The sequence below is a fragment of the Pan paniscus genome, chromosome 5 (assembly GCF_029289425.2).
Source record: "Pan paniscus chromosome 5, NHGRI_mPanPan1-v2.0_pri, whole genome shotgun sequence".
Taxonomy (NCBI): Eukaryota; Metazoa; Chordata; class Mammalia; order Primates; family Hominidae; genus Pan; species Pan paniscus.
In genome coordinates, this window is record NC_073254.2 from 71,657,221 (window position 1) to 71,675,300 (window position 18,080).

The following is an 18,080-nucleotide window of genomic DNA, read 5'->3' on the forward strand; positions in this document are numbered from 1 at the left end:
CATTCTGTACCTAGAGCCACATCTAAAGGGCAGGGAATCTCCAGTGTGGTTTTTTGTTTTTTGTTTTTTTTTGGAGTCTTGCTCTGTCACCCAGGCTGTCTGACAAGTAGAAGACATATCCACTGTAGCAAGGAACACTATGGAGTATATGAGTTAGGGAAAAGAGACTGTGAAGGGAAGAGAACAAACATTTTGTAGACGTTTGGTGTTGAATATATGCTATGGAGGCAGTTTCTATAGTTTCATTTACTTCATGAGATTTCATTTTTTTTTTTTTTGAGATGGAGTCTTGCTCTGTTGCCCAGGCTGGAGTGCAGTGGTGTGATCTCAGCTCACTGCAACCTCCACCTCCCGGGTTCAAGCGATTCTCCTGCCTCAGCCTCCCTAGTAGTTGGGACTACAGGCGCCCGCCACCACGCCCGGCTAAATTTTTGTATTTTTAGTAGACATGGGGTTTCACCATATTGGCCAGGCTGGTCTCAAACTCCTGACCTTGTGATCCGCCTGCCTCGGCCTCCCAAAGTACAGGGATTACAGGCATGAGCCACCACGCTTGGCCAATGGGTTGATTCTTAACATGTATTTTTATTTATAAGAATGGGAGTATAATTTATTTTCAAATGATGATGAATCTCCTGAGTCACATTTTTACCCTCATTTAAACTATTGTCTTTTATATAGACTATAAGTGGATATAGAGTATGTTTTGCCGTATCTCAATTCTCTACCATTCCTAGCATATAATACATAATTTTAGGGTAGCCCTCCTGCCATTCCTTGTTAGCACTGCTTTCAATAAAATGAGGGTATTAAATATTGGCAGAGTATCTGAAATATGAAATAATTTTAGGTTGCTTTGATCTTTAAAGAAGTTGCATTATATATTTTACTATTTAGAGCCACACTGTTGATACAATCATACATATCACACAAAATTTTAGCTTTGAAATGCATTTATTTTCTGATTATTGGAATTCATCCTTCATGAAATTTTTAGAGTAGTGTTTTAAATTAAGCTCCAGAGTATAACTGCAACCAAATAGCAATACATACAAGTGGTTTTCCATTCAAATTTACAAAAGCATTATTTATTAGTAATAAAAATATAGAAGGAATTCAGTTTTCCTTTTATCCCCAATTTTTTGCTTTTAAAAGACCATTTACTAACATCCTACTGTAGATATTTCGAGAGACAGATGAAAATAATAATAATAAAGATTATTATAGCCAAATCATCCAGTTAGCCAGGAGTTTGATGACTGGATATTTCAGAGTCTACTGCGGGTTTTAAATATTTTGTTAGCAAATGAATTCATCTGTATGATGATAGACTTACATGTTTTATAGCTGAAAACCTAAGGAGTGACGATAGTACATGTGACATTCTTAACAGTTAAAAACTGAGTAAGTCCTGTTCATTAGGTAGGTGCCATGTGGAACAAGCTTTCACCTCATCAATTCATTTTGTTTTCAGAGAAACAGACTAATGATAGATTAATGGGAACATTTTATCAGGTTAGCAGTAACTATTTCAAAGGTTTTGAAAAGTATGCTAATAATTAACAATATCTTATATTAAAAGGGTCCAACACTAAGTTGGGACATTAGGTCCTAAGGCCAACTCCCTATTCTAAAAACTCACAGGTCCAAGGAGTACATGTTATTTATTGAGAGTTCTTTCTGAGCACTGCACTGCCAACTTCTAAAGCAACCACCTAAAACTTCACTCCATAATGAGGAAAAAGTTTTCATCCTCTTTTTGGTAGTTTTAGCTTTATTTTGAAAAAGTAACGTGTGCTATCAACTTTGGGCAGATACAAAGGAAATCATTTAACCTGGTTTTATTTAACTATATTGCCTTATATGGGTTATTCTATATACTATTTAATTCATAGACAGAGACTGGAAAAGGAAACCTGAGGAACTCTGAAATATGGCAATTATTCCACAGCGATATGTCTATGCAAAAGATTAGCCGTAATGTTAAAAAAGTAGATTAGAGCACAAATGCACAATCACCTGGAATCTTGGAAAAGTTTTTCTTTAGTATACATGGTTTCATAAAATTAAAGTTATTTAAGAGAATGAAGGGTCTTGGGAAAAAAATGTCAATTTTTGAAGGCTTTAAGAATCGATTAAATTGAGAAATTAACATGGCTGACTTTCAGGCCTACTTAATTAATTATTTTAAATGACTAATTATGGTTAGGTTTAAAATACAGCAGTGCAAATTAAAAATTCAAATATGTAACAAAGCTCTCTCTTCAGTTCTTATTTAAAAAAAGATAAAACTAGGTACATAAAATTATATTATTACAGGAACTGTAACTATCCTCAGAGATTACTTTTTTTAATATAGAAAGGTAACACGCTTTTAGCCACACAGCTAATATGAAAAAGAACTAGAACACATATAACAAGTGATTTTTCTGCCAATAAAGACAAAAGACTATTTGTTGCAAAGTATTATTTTGTGCAAAAATTAAAGAGAGTAGAGAGTAGAAAATTGAAGAGAGTAGAAAAGATGACTCATTAGCAGTATCCACTGTTTGTTAGGAACTGAATTTTGCCCCCAAAACCTATGTCACTATCAGCAATGGGAGTGGTGACAACTGGTGACATAAAAATAAACATTTTACATTACTGTGAAATAGATAATGCCAGATCATTTCAATATAATGAAAAGCAAAAATTTACTTTTTAATTTTTTTAATTATTTTTCCATCTAAAATGGCAAAGAGAACATTTACTTTTGATCACTTAACAAGGACACACCCAGGAAATTTGATTTTCTCAACATTAGGAGGATGAGGGGAGTACAGATGGAAAAACAAAAGATAAAACACAAAAGGAGTACATAAAACATTGTTTAGTACAAATAATGAAAAATGACTTCATGACATTTTCCAATAAAAGTTATTTTTACAGATTTTGCAATGCTGTGAAAACCAGGTATATTGAAAGGGGTTATTTATAGGTTAAAAATAAAGCCATTGATGAGTGATAATCAGTTTTAACGGAGTTCACGCAATTATCTTAGCTGGAAAGCTACTGTCCCAAGTGACAAAATTTATGTTCTGACACATGATTACATATTAAATCATTTTGTAAAAGAAATGATTTTGTATGTGGGACTGACAGCTCTTGAGAAAGTGCTATACAAACAAGGTTATAGAAATGTTGAAGTGATAATCTTAAAATACCATACAAAAATGTGTAAACAAAAGGATGGTTTAGAGTTGCAGGGCATTATAAAATATGTAATTTTAGTTAAGACTAATAATAATATTTTTGTGCACTTAAAAAATGGTTAGTGTAATCTTGTAAGTTCAAAGCTGGGTTCTCAGTGAGCAGCAAAAGGTGTTAGATGCGTCACCACACTTCACAGGACCTCCCGAATGACTGCAGATGTGCTGTGTACCTTCTTAAGGGGCTTTGGCTGACCTTATGAGAGCAGGAGCTCACCATGCTTATGGGTGACTATATCAAAAAGATCTGCAATAAGGCTCACCTGGGAGATGCTCTAGCATTCAAATTCCTATACTCCTCTTTTATCTACGCTGTCAGATGAAAACTGCTTACTGCTTTTAAAAGATATAATAAACAATATAAATTCTGATAGTAAAGCACTATAAAAATTAGGTATGGTATTTTTGGCACAAAGCACTTTTTAAACCCAAGCTCATTTTGCAAAATATATGTCTAGAGTTTATCATTTGAAAATAAAAACATATACACAATATGTAAATGGTTTTATAAGTGAATTAGAATGTACATTTTCTTAAATACTGCACATACCTTCAGCTTACTCCAGTACCAGACATCTGCATGCACACCCCACATTCTACATTACACAGATATTGCACAAGTTTCAATGCCAAAATACGAATGCAGTCTGGCAAGATTTAGGGTTTACCTTTCAGTATTATTTTGTGAAAGTATTCAGATTCAATACTATTTCGCAGAAAAGCTACATGACCAATTTCAGGAAAAGAATGCTTGCTATCTTTCCTTGATCCACAGTATTAAAATCTGTAACAACATATTTAGGCATTTCATTTATGTTTCAGCATTTAAAATTCCGCAAAACCTGTGTTTGAAATTTCTTATAGCATTCCTTTACAAACAGGAGAAGCTTCGTCTAATGTAAAAAAAATTAAAGGAGTCCACAGGGCAATAATTTTTCCACCAGAGGTCTCACTCTACATTCTGAAAAGCACTGCAGAGCAATATTTAAGTCTGTCACTTTCAGAGAGCCATTAGGAGCAAAGTCTGCTGAAAACCTTGTAACATACCATGACAGCTGGATGGGTTTCTTAATGAATTGCACAATGTAATTCAATTGTTTTCCTCCCAAAACATCTTAGGGTATGCTACAGCTGCTAAAAGGATTTCTGTTTTTCTTGGTCCTTTGTTTGTTGGGTCTAAGATTGATGACATCTCCACCATTGAGGGTACTTGAATTCTGACCTGAGTGACTTCCACCAGATGTATTAAAGACACCTGTATAAATTGAGGGAAAAGAGTGATTGCCACTGACACGCCTGAGTTACCTGTTGCATCCAGCTTGTTAGTAAAATCAGTAATATTTTCAAGTATTTACAGTTTCTCTAAAATTGTAGTAAAATCCAACAAAATTTAGCATCTTAACCATTTTTAGGCATACGGTTCAGTGGTATTAAATACATTTGTAATGTTGTGGAACAATCACCCCCGTCCATCTCTGTAACTCTTTTCATCTTTAAAACTGAAACTCATACCCATTAAACAGTAACTAACTCCCCATTCCCCCTCCCTGCAGACCTTAGCAACCACCATTCTATCTTCTGTCTCTTATGATTTTAACTACTCTACCTTATATAAATGGAATAATAGTGTCTTTTTGGGACTGACTTATTTCATTTAGCATAATGTCTTCAAGGTTCATCCAACGTAGAACACTGAAGCATTTCCTTCCTTTTTAAGGGTGAATAATATTCCATTGTATGTATATACCACATTTTGCTTATCCTTTCATACATCAATGGACACAGATTTATGATTTTAAAGCTCTTGTTTTAGTTTTACTTTTAGTAGCTAATACGCATGGTACAAAGTTCCAAGGCTATAAAAGAGGTCACATTAGGGCTCTTTTTTACCCAGATTTTCACCCCTTGCCAGTTTTCCCACCCCTAAGGTACGCATGTTATTACTTTTCCTACTTATCCTTCCAGATATAGTTTATGCATATATAAGCTAAAATGCATATATATTCTCTTTTCTACCTAAGTTGTGGCATATTCTACACAATGTTCTGCATCTTTTGACTTAACAATTTATCTTTGACGTTTGGAATCAGCAAATACGATAATTTTTATTTATTTATTTTTTGAAGACAGAGTCTCGCTCTGTCGCCAGGCTGGAGTGCAGTTGCGTGATTTTGGCTCACCGCAACTTCCGCCTCTTGGAGTCAATTGATTCTCCTGCCTCAGCCTCCCGAGTAGCTGGGACTACAGCCGCCTGCCGCCACGCCCAGCTAATTTTTTATATTTTAGTAGAGACGGGCTTTCACCGTGTTGCCCAGGCTGGTCTCAAAGTCCTAAGCTCAGGCAATCCACCTGCCTGGGATTAGAGGTGTGCTAGGATTACAGGCATGAGCCACCACACCTGGCAACTACGATAATTTTAATAACTTACTAACTTCACATCATATCACTTCCTCAAGAATACCTTTTAGTTAACAACAGTAACAACAGTATTTCTGAGTTGTGTGTGTGTGTGTGTGTGTGTGTTTTAAGAGATAGGGTCTTGCTCTGTCACCAGGCTGGAGTGCAGTGGTACAATCATAGCTCATTGCAGCCTTTAACTCCTGGGCTCCAGCAGTCCTGCCTCAGCCTCCTGAGTAACTGGGACTACAGGCACAGGAATGCCATCAGCTAATTTTTCTTTTTTTTTAAAGAGACAGGATATTGCTATGTTGTCTAAGTTGGTCTCAAACTGTCGGCCTCAAGCAATCCTCCTGCTTCAACCTCCCAAATAGCTGGGATTATAGGCACAAGCAACCACACCCAGCTATTTGTGAGATTCTGTGTTAATACTAGTAAGATACGTTTTTCCTACTTATACTAAACCAGTAAAAAAGTGGCCCACAGATAAAAGTGATGAGTAGCTAAAAGATAAAGAACTTTATAGTTTCCATTTTGAACTGTGCTATTCACAAAATGTAATCTCCAATTTATGATATAGCATCCATGACACACAAAATTCTGGGCCAGAGATACTGTCAGAGATACAAAGGTGACTAAGACCAGTTCTCGCCCACAAGAAGTTTACAATGTAATAAGACAAGACAGTAAACAAGTAATGCCATATGACATTATATGTTAAGTGTCATAAAAGAGACACAAAATCTTACAGAAGTTTCAAAGGAAGGACAGATTGCATCTGATACATAAGAAAGGAAAAACTACATGAAGAAGGTAGAACTGGACACTTGGCAGTGCCCTGGGCTTAGATGTCTATTCTTTTAGAAGATGGAGGCTGGGCAGTGGCTCACACCTATAATCCCAACCCTTTGGGAAGCCGAGACAGGAGGATCACTTGAGCCCAGGAGTTCAAGACCAGCCTGGACAACACAGTGAGACTCTGTTTCTTTAAAAAAGAAAGAAAAAGAGTATGGAGGATGTGTCTTCAGGCAGGCAGATACACAACTGAAAACTTTCTAGAAAGGCCTTGAGGAATGAATTGTTCTTCGACAGAAGATGGGAAAGAGGTCATTCTCAATAGAAGAAAAAAAATGACCAAAAGTGAAGAAGAAAGCAAGCATGGGGCATACTCAGGAAAGATCAAGACCTCTGAGAGAACCAGTAAATGGGTTACATAGATGTAATGGTGTGGCAGGAGGCTACACAGAAGGAAGGGCAAAACCACCTTTAAATGTTGGATTGAAGAGAATCTGCATTTACTTTGTTCCACAATGAGTCTTATTAAAGCTTTAATCAGTAGATATGAAGAAGACAAGAGGGGAGCCAAGGAGACCACACCAGGTAGAGGCTTATTATAAGTGTCTTGTGTTCACAAAGCATTTGAGGTCTCTGATGGCAAGAAATTTTGCAATGAAAATGGCAAAGGCAGAAAAATAAAAAAAGCCAGAATCCAGGAAAAATCTAAGTTAAAACAGGTCCAGAAAATAATGTGTTTGTTTCTACATATGTAGTGAAGGGGGACGGAATACAGATATGAAGTCCTTAAGAGATTATACAAGTATCAAGATTTAGAACCAGCAACTTTGGCTCTCATTTTCCTGGAATCCAAAACAAGAAGAGAGACATCTGGTCAGGCAGTTATTGTGAAAGAGAACACAACACACTTGTTCTTCAGAGAATGCTAAAGTTTTGCTGGCATTTAACATAAGAAAAAGCAAAATCAGTAATGGGTAATAAGCAAGATAGTAAGAAAGGGAAAAGGTAAGAGCCAGTGTAAGTACAGATTCAGAAGAATAACTGTTATAAAGTTCCTTTATATAAAGGACAGATCTTTACAAAAAGTCTTTATCTCTGCTGTGTTTAATCTATCAAATGGATTTATAAAATTCAATGGCAAAAAAACCTCCATTAACACAATATACCTTTTAACAAGAGACCTGATACTTAAATCACTGACTTAATAGTTTAATAATCACTTTTAAATCACATTTCTGAGAGAAATGAGCATATTATATGTGTTTTTTAACTTTACCAAGTAAACATGGGCTAAAATTTCCTATGTACTTACCAATCTTGTTACTACTTGAATATGTTAGTTCTGGATCCTCAGCTATTTGTTGTTTGAGTTTCTGAAGGTATTTTTCAGCCAAATACTTAAAAACTAGAATAAAAAGAAAACACCCAGAACCAGGTCAATGATTTATGCATGTAAATCTGTTATTTCACATCATTTATAATATTTATACTTACTAAACAAATTTAAAGTTACAATTAGGAGCATACAATCTAGTTAAAAATTCAGCTTTTAAAAATTATTTGGGCAGTATCTGAGTACAATGATAATATTAACAAATGTATAATGGTATTTTATTAGTAAATAAGTGAAATAATACTTGTAGTGATTGGCTCTTCTAAGTATCTGAATAGTGATTAATACTAAGCAACACTAAACAGACTCACTCTTGAAAAGATGTCTCCTTTATGTGAAGAAAAGTATCCAAAATAGACATCCAAGAGAATATCTAGTTGCAATCTAAATAAGTGGCAATTCTAGAATGAGAAAAATAACTTACCATCTTTCTCTAATTTCACTTTCTTAAACTAGGAAATACTATTAAATTAAATACTATTAAATAAACTAACTACCTAGTGGAATATCTACTATCATGGAGTTCTAAAACAACTGAGTTATTTTTAACAGGTATGCATCAAAACCACATATGCATATACTCAACATATATAGCTTACATTTTTCAAAGATAATAATAAAAATGGAAAACCTTACCAGGATGAAAAGTATTCAAGGGCATTAGTAAATAATTAAGCACTAACAAAAAGAAGTAGAAAGCCTTTAAATTCTACTTAATGTTAGGTGACAAAAAAATCTTGTTCTCATTAAAAATATAATTTCTAAACAACACAATTTTAAAAGCACAAGAATAAAATTTCTTTTTGCAATCTATATCCTTTAAAGGTAATTTACCTTCATTCACATTTAGATCTTCTTTCACTGATGTTCTGTAGAATCTTAACTTTAACCTTTTTGCCAGTGCCTCAGCTTCCTCACTGCACATCAATTTAAAAAAAAATGCTTTACAAAGGTGCCTTCTGATAGCTTGTTTTTTAAATCACTTTTAATTACATTTACTGAATACAGTTTGGCAGGGAAGGGAGGGAAGGTGGATCAGATCTTTCAGAAAATTTTCATATTTCTTTTTAAAAGAGCTTGATATAAGTGCCCAGTTAAGTAAAATCAGTTGAAAGCTATGTTTTCATTTAGTGCCTGTACTGATTTTAGTTTTCACTACTCTTGAGAAATAAACACCAACTGTTATACCGTATGTGTACATAGAAGACTTTTCTATAAAGTCATTAATCTCTAGCCCTAAAATAAGAAAATATCACTTTTCTTTGTATAATATTTTAATTAATTTTATCTCTTCCTAAGACCTGTAGTTAATTACACTCTGAAAATCTTACAGTGAATTACTTATTTTATTCTTACTGGCCATGAAACAATTTTGCTGCCTAAAGCCAAAGTCAGTGTATTAATGACTACATCTCCAAATTGTACTCCTAATTTTAGTTTTATCAGGATTCCTGGTTGTGGACTCCTGATATTAATGTCATTAGAGACTGTTGTAACCATGCTCCATAGGCTCCCGCTATTTCTCTGGCTTCTGGTCTTCAGCCCCTTGTGTAGTCTCCTCCCGCACTGTAATCAAGGTTGGTCTGGGTGTCCACTAATATGCAATACAAGGGACAGTATAAGACTGGGTCATAAGAAACACTGTGGCTTCTGTCTTGCTCTCTCTTGGATCACCCACTCTGGGAGAAATAGCTGCCGTGTTGTGAGAATAGGAGAGGCCCATCTGACAAGGAACTAAGGCTTCCTGCCAAGTGAATAAGCCATCAAAGAAATGGATGGTCCAGCACCAGTGTAGCCTTTCCATGAGAACAGGCCTAGCCAACATCTCAACTGCAGCTTCATGAAAAACCACCAGCTAAGCCATTCTCAAACTCCTGACCTACAGAAACTGATATAATAGATGTTTGTTGTTTTAAGACACTAAGTTTTGGGCTAATTTGTTATATAGCAACAGATAACTAACATAAGAAGACTTAAAAAGCAGGTAAAAACCAAGCAAATATTTTCAAAACTAGCAAAAATAATAATGCAATAAGTAAATATTTATGAACAGAAATTATCTGTTCACAAATTTGAGCATAAGAGTTCTGAATATACAAAACAATATGAATCTGAACCCTTAATTAAAATTCATCAACATAGGATAGTTACTTATTCTGGGTATTACAAAATCTAGGGATGCTTTTCTTAACATTCTTACCATATTAAGGTTTGACTTAACATGAAGAATTAGATTTCTTGTGCAAAGACCTGAGATTAGAATTCTAAAAGAGCCTTCAAATTTTAATCCTTTAATTTTATCTACTTAGGAATCAGAATGAATTTTTTAACCCAAACCAATCACATAGAATAGCTCACAGAAATTTTAGGTAAATTAAAATATTTAAGTCATTAAAGCCTTCAAAATGAAAGTATAGAATTTTTCCTAGATCCTGTAAAACTATGCAAAAATTAAGATGTCTTAACTTTATAGAATTACTGTCCCTCCTTCCCCAAAAGTAGCCATCTTACTTCTTTATACAAGAATCATCCAGAAGATCAATCTTGTTTTGCACAAGTACAGTTGGTATATCTCCCACTTCGGCTACTACTTTCTCTCTCCAACTGGAAACTGCTTCAAAAGATTCCCTATCTGTGGTAGAGAACACGAGCACACAAGCCTGGGCTCCTGTAAGTTCACAATCAATCAATCAATCAATCAATCAATCAAGGTATTTACATTAACATATTACATTTACATTAAGAAAACAATCTCATGAAGAATGGGGGCAACTTTTATCCATTCAAAACAACTTTTATGTAAATAAATGTTGAACTCATCTTTGTACTACTCTTCTTTACTTTTCAACATATAAATTCTATTTTCATTTTTACCAAAAACAGTGGTTCTCAAATGTGTTCAACTGTCAAAGCACCTCAAAACCATACACATTCTTTTTGGAATACCATAAAATACTGATTTAATTCCATTATAAAAGCTAGAGAGAATGGTAAACTAAAATTACAGGCTGTTGCCAAATTCTTCTTGTTAATTTGCTTCTTAATTTCTTTCAGCGTAGATTTAAGAAAAATGTCATTTGCTTAATTTCTTTCAGCGCAGATTTAAGAAAAATTTATGAGAAAAAAAATCATAATTTGTTCATTCTATTCACTTTTTAAATAAATTGTATTATTTTATTTCAGTAGAATACCAGTGATCCTAAGGAACATAATTTGAAAGCCAATGCCAAGAGTATATATATATATATATATATATATATAATAGAGGGGTTGGGGGAAACTTAGTTTTACCCTGTTTAACTGCATAATTTTACCCACCCATATTGTATCCATTGACAATATTTTAACCATCAACTGTCATTTTAGGCTGATAATATCAAAGGCTAAAATAAGCAGAAACCTCTTAGAAGAAGCAGTTTTATAAATTATTAGCTATTGATTCAGGTAGCATGGTGATAAAAGCAGGCATGTAAGCAACAAGAGAAAATCATCCTGGGGGTCAAGAGGATTTCCTGAAATCAAGGCATGTTTTCTTACCATTACTCCTTCCTTACACATCCCTCTGGTATAAGAGTTTTCTACTAAGACTCAAGATATGTCTGGGCTATCTAAGACACTCTAGAGCCAAAACTAGTCTGTATATCTATATATCACTGGGGGAATACTGTAGAAAGCAAAAGACCACAGAAAGAAAACAGCAGTTTGCTATTACTGTAAAAACAGAAGGTTCATTTGGAAAATCTTCCCTACCCTAAAAACAGGTTTTTTGTTTTCTGGTTTTCTTGAGACAAGGTCTCACTCTGTTGCCCAAACTGGAGTGCAGTGGCATGATCATGGCTCGCTGCAGCCTCGACCTCCTGGACTCAATCAATCCTCCCACCTAGTAACTGGGACTTACAGGAGGAGCCTGCCATCATGCACAGCTAATTCTTTGTTTTTTTGTTTTGTTTTGTTTTGTTTTTGTTTGTTTTGTAGAGATGGGTCTCCCAATGTTGCCCAGGCTGGTCTCAAACTCCTGGGCTCCAGCAATCTGCCTGCCTCAGCCTCCCAAAGTGCTGGGATTACAGGTGTGAGTGACTGTGCCTGGCCTAAAAACAGGTTTTAATCCAAATAATAAATGAATAATGCAAAATACAGAAAGAGAGAGACAAAGACACCCTGAGACCTTCTCAGAATTTAAGGGAAAATAAAACTGAAGAGATCACATTAGTATACTGATAAATAAACTTATATTTACTTGAGCTGTAATATTTACCTCAACTACAAATAAAAAAAATTATGTAATCATATTTTAAGAAACTGTGGATCATGAGGTCAGGAGATCGAGACCATCCTGGCTAACACGGTGAAACCCCGTCTCTACTAAAAATACAAAAAATTAGCTGGGTGTGGTGGCGGGTGCCTGTAGTCCCAGCTACTTGGGAGGCTGAGGCAGGAGAATGGCATGAACCCGGGAGGTGGAGCTTGCAGTGAGCCAAGATCGCGCCACTGCAAGACCAGCCTGGGCAACATGGCAAAACCCCATCTCTACAAAAAATACAAAAATCAGCCAGGCGTGGTGGCACACACCTGTAGTCCCAGCTACTCAGGTGACTGAGGTGGGAGGATTGCTTGAGCCTGGAAGGTTGAGGCTGCAGTGAGCTGTGATTGTGCCACCGCACTCCAGCATGGGCAAAAGGGTGAGACTCTGTCTAAAAAAAAAAAAAAAATTTGTTCTTTATCATAAAACTCAATGAATTACCTTTAAGCCTACAGCTTTATGTCCAGCTGTCATTTAAATTTGAGGGCACAATAGGGTATTTCCAAGTGTTCAAGGTCTCAGACACTTAACCAAAAAAACCTCTTAGAGGAAGCATATATGATGGAAAAAAAACCCCAAACAGATAATGCCAGAGATATGGGCAGTAAGAATGATTAAGAAAAGCTCAACATTATTTAAAAAATCAAAGACCAAAAGAAAGTATGTCCATAACAACCCCAAGATTATTTAGCAGGGGACAGAATGGGTACAGACCAGAGAAATGTGGGAATGTGCCAAAGTGCTTGTGTGAAGAAAGGGAAGATGTTTACATAATCAGGGAGGTAAATAAACAAACCCTGCAGCAGAGGCCTGTGGCTGCATGCATGTCCCCTCAACTGGGCTTCAGCGCAGCTGTGGAGAACAGTTCCTGTGCCAGTTGCTCCTGCCTATGCTGCAGGGGGCTCTGCTGTTCTGCTGGGGGCTGTTCTGATGCATCCCCCAAGGGGGAAGTGATGCCTCTGGGTGGCGGGGGGGTGGAATGAACACCTTAGCCTCCCTTTGGTGGGCTCCTGAGGCCTCTCTTCATGGTTCCTCAGGGAGACTGAGCCCCAGTGGCCCACAGTGATACTTAGAACCCTTTACTGGTTTTTCTCCCTTCCTTGCCTCATTCTCCCTAGTCTTTCACTCTACTTCCTGGGATCATGTCCCAAATAAACGAGCCCCACCCATGTGGCGCAGTGGGAGGGCACACAGAGGCTTAAACTAAGACAGTAAATGCCTTAAGTTACAGGCAATCACCTTAAGAATAAGAGAATGTATGACTATTAAACCACAGGAGAAAAATGGATTTCTGCAGTATAAAGAACAAAATCAAAAAACAAGAACTGCAGGAAATAAAAAATCTGAAATAAGATCGCAAAAATAAGTCCTAAGAAGATAAATTACAATCTATAGAAAGAATGGTACACAAATCTCCAAAGCAGGACGGTTCACCTGATACCAAGCCTTTATATCAAATGCTGCACCACCTTGTCTGATTTAACCTAAAAATATTACTAAAATGGAAAAAAAATCAACTGGATTACTTTTTATGGATTACTTTTATGGTTATAATAATTCTGACAAATGTTGGACAACCACTTGTTTCCATTTCCCCTAACTGAATATCATCTTCCATCTAGACAGATAAAATACTTTGTCAAACTGTGATTCATCATGGTTCTTTTATGTTTGGAAAAGTCCTAATGACCGGAAAGCCCTTTCTAATATTTAGTTTAAAAAGCTCAAAAGATGACCCCTCACCCTCCACCCTTTTTTAAAAAAAAAACTTTGACTGAGGTACCAATAAAGCATGTAACAAATACAAGATTCCAAGATTTATGAGACAGATCATTATTTGCAGAATTTAGAAAGCAAATGGCTGATCCTGCTGCACAACTCTGAACTCCCTCAAGCACTTCAAGAATTTTTTTTTTTTTTTTTTTATATGAGATGGGGGTTGGAAAGGAAAAGGATCTGTAAAGAATTTCTTGGCCGGGTGCGGTGGCTCATGCCTGTAATCCCAGCACTTTTGGAGGCTGAGGTGGGCGGATCACGAGGTCAGGAGTTCAAAACAAGCCTGGCCAACATAGTGAAACCTTGTCTCTACTAAAAATACAAAAATTAGCTGGGTGTGGTGGTGGGCACCTGTAGTCCCAGCTACTTGGGAGGCTGAGGCAGGAGAATCGCTTGAACCCGGGAGGAGGAGGTTGCAATGAGCTGAGACCATGCCATCGCACTCCAGCTTGGGTGACAGAGTGAGACTCCGTCTCAAAAAAAAAAAAAAAAAAGAATTTTTTTAGAGGAAGTACTGTACTCCAAACCCTTTCTCCTGCAAAAAGGTGCAGTAGGATGGATGAGGGTGCTATCACCACCTCCTTCATCTCAAACCTTAAAGAATGGATGCTGACAAGAGCAATTTAGGAAGCTGTTACGTATTTCCAGCAACTGGCAGACATTAGAGACTAGTGATGCCTTGATTCAAGCCTGAGAAAAATGCAATGGGTGAGAGTGAGAGTGAAAAATCAAAACCAGCAGACAAAAAGCAGAGAGCTACATTGGGAAGGAACTATGCCTCCCCCAATGGCAGGGCAAAGAATGCACATGAATTTCATAGGGGCAGAGATGAACCACATCTAAGAGATACCAGTAATGGGGCTCTGGACATGCTAAACTAAAATATGGCACCTTGACGTACTGAATATTTTAAGCTGAAGGAATCTGAGAAAACAGCAGAAGCAGGAGAGTCACTTTGATCTCCCCCAGCCCCTTCTCCTCTGAAGCAGGTCCTAAAATTCAGGAAGGATTTTCTTTCTCTTTTTTTTTTTTTTTTTTGAGATGGAGTCTTGCTCTGTCGCCCAGGCTGGAGTGCAGTGGCATGATCTTGGCTCACGGCAGCCTCTGCCTCCCGGATTCAAGCAATTCTCCTGCCTCAGCCTCAGTAGCTGAGATTACAGGCGCCCACCACCATGCCCAACTAATTTTTCTATACTTTTAGCAGAGATGGGGTTTTGCCATGTTGGCCAGGCTGGTCTTGAACTCCTGACCTCAGGTGATCCGCCCATCTTGGCCTCCCAAAGGAAGGATTTTCTGACCCTCACCTGAAGGAGGTCATAAGCCCCTCAGGTGAGAGGTGACCTCCATATACCCAGAGGAAAGGAGAATCCTCATTTCTGAAGAGAGAGGGACACCAAAAGGAATCTGAATGAACCTCTGCTGATGAATCTTGCTAAGTTTCCTCCAGTTCACTGCTCTTAGCTCATATTTGTCCTATCACATTCTTCAACAACTTTGCACTCTTCCTCAAACCTGGTATAAAAACGTTCAGGTTTAACTGTTTATTTGGGTTTTCATTTCCTTATGAAGGTTTCTTTGTCACATAAAACTTATATTAAATAAATTCATAAGTTTTTCTCTTGTTAATCTTTTGTTAGAGACCCAATCAAGGACCAAAAAGAGTAGAAGGAAAAAGATATTTTTCCTCTCCTACAAACCAAAGTCACAGTAAAAAACTGTAACAAAAATCTATTTCATGTCGTCTGTATCTTTCTGTACTAACTAAAATCACTGGTTCCTACTGCCTGGAGTCAACTTTCTAAAAAGCTTTAGAGAAATCACTTGGGATCCCAGAGGCTTCCTAATCTGTGCTCTGTTGTAACCTATTTACAAGAAGGTCTTGTTTCAACATCTCTCACTATACAATTAAGCCAGCATTCCAAGTCCATAATAATACCTTTGAGCAATGGCTTTGATATAATGGGTCTTTTAAATGAATTATAATAAAATTGTTCTTTTTAAAATTTTAATTTGTTGATTTTTATGCATCACTAATAACACATTTCTAGGATTTAAATCAGCAAGTCATAACTATACATGGCATAGTGTTTCTACCACTACATTTGTATCTTAATTCATTCTTTCTAGCCCTTACCTTCCCTTCTTACTTTTATTTCTATTTAATTTCATCACTATCTAAATCTGTACTAGCAGCAGATATTGTCTGATTGCCTAGGTGGCATCTCTCCCTAAAAACACCTTTCCCCCACTGTATAGTAGCCATATGGTTTAGGTAGACTAAACCTATTCTCTGCTGGAGGTGGGAGTTGTGGTGGCAAGGAGCACAATGTGATCCAAGTCAATTAATCACATTCCTCTCATTATTGCAATCAGGTCAAGGGTGGTCTAATCAGAGAAAAGCTCAGGACATCTGAACCACTGCTGTGGGAAGTAACCCTCTCTCCCCAAGGATGTAAACAAAGCATGTGGCTGTCATTGCTCCTGGTGATAATCTTGCAACCCAAAAGGAAATCAACATGAGGAGGTACCGGTACCACACAGGGAGGAGACAAAGCCAGGAGAATCAGTAAGGTTATAGGCTGAACAAACAACTAAAAGGGATGCTATTTCCAGACTTTTCTATCAAATCAGTAAGTCTCTGTAGTTTTAAGACAGTATGAAATTCCTTTTATTTGGCAGCAACCAAAAGCATTCTAATGGAACCCCAAAGAGGTTTCCCAAAGGGAAAACATAAAATAATGTTCAATATACTGTTTTTCAATTTTATGTATAATTGCTGTTTTTTCTTTAATTCATATTGTATTGTGATAAATGTTTACTTTTACCATTTAGAAAAAGAAGAAGCTGAAACTGAGGACCTATCTCAGTATCTCACCCTCTTTGCCATTTTAATACAGTCAGCTAAAAAGTTAAATTACTAAGATAGGCTGTTTTTTTGTTTTTTATTTTTTGAGACAGAGTCTTGCTCTGTCACCCAGGCTGGAGTACAGTGGCATGATCTCGGCTCACTGCAGCCTCTGCCTCCTGAGTTCAAGCTATTCTCATGCCTCAGCCTCCCCAGTACTGAGATTACAGGTGTGCGCCACCACACCTGGCTAATTTTTGTATTTTTAGTAGAGACGTGGTTTCACCATATTGGCCAGGCTGGTCTCGAACTCCTGACCTCAGGTGACCTGCCGGCCGCAGCCTCCCAAAGTGCTGGGATTACAGGCGTGAGCCACTGCGCCCAGCCAGTTTTGCCTTTTTAAATTATAGAAACATAATGTCAAATATATTCTCTAAAAATAACCCTATTGGTTAAAAAGTAATAACTGCCACATCAAACTGTCAAAAGCTTAGAAAGGATTAGGCCAGCCTATCTGTTTCCTCAAAAAAAAGAACAGACATTTCATGCAGAGAATTTAGAAGACCAAGTTCACTAGATAAAAATAAAATAATGAAAATCTCAAGTAATCCCACTTCTTTCTGGTGTTTCCACATAGGTTTTATGTTTATTTTTTTCCTGAGTGTGTGGGGAAGGTAGTGGTAATAACCCCATTAAAAAATACAAATAACTTTTACTCAAGAATAAAACTGTACATTTAGGACCTGTTAATCAATACTGTCAAGGCTGATGAAATTCATAATTTGATACAAATATCATCTACTTGAATGACAGAGGGGTAGAAAAAACAATACCATCTACTCCAAGAACGGCTTGGGGTAGTAAAAACATAATTCTCAACCTTAGACCATGATACAGGTGCTCAGGATCCAAACTGGTAGCCACAGAGAATAACCAAAGCTACTGTGGACGGGAAGCCTTAAAGTACACAGTAAATAGAGTGGTAAGTAGTGGTGGCAAGAAACCAAAATATGTTTTAGAGCAGGCAGTGGAAGTCAAGTTTCCTTGGTACCAATTTAGAAAGGCAACTTCTTTGGTCATTTGTATGTTAGTACAATTATGAAACCTTAGTTGTCATTATTACAATAAATCCTACATTTTCAAAAGTGAAAAAAATAAGCTATATATTCAAAAGTTACATGAATTCACCCAATTTCTCAAGTATATCGATTTTATATAACTGGTATAAGTTTGTAAATAAGCAAGCTACTTCAATAAAATCAGTGGTAAATCCTGTCTAAAAGAAGAAATTATGTGTTTATATGATACTGTACCTAAAAGTTCATT

General features: G+C 36.6%; 1 protein-coding gene across 5 annotated transcripts in view; it reads right to left on the bottom strand.

Annotated features, from left to right (window-relative positions):
- Positions 1 to 935: 935 nt before the first annotated feature.
- The window catches only part of RAB23 (RAB23, member RAS oncogene family), a 40,744-nt gene continuing 23,599 nt past the window's right edge, over positions 936 to 18,080 (bottom strand). For all 5 annotated transcript variants that reach the window (XM_034962281.3, XM_034962280.3, XM_003828917.6 and 2 more), the window contains 4 exons: positions 10,345 to 10,501; positions 8,668 to 8,750; positions 7,753 to 7,845; positions 936 to 4,503 (listed from right to left, as the gene is read on the bottom strand). In XM_034962281.3, coding sequence (XP_034818172.1) covers positions 4,364 to 4,503; positions 7,753 to 7,845; positions 8,668 to 8,750; positions 10,345 to 10,501 — 473 coding nt within the window. In that variant the 3' untranslated portion in view covers positions 936 to 4,363. The remainder of the gene's footprint in view (positions 4,504 to 7,752; positions 7,846 to 8,667; positions 8,751 to 10,344; positions 10,502 to 18,080) is intronic.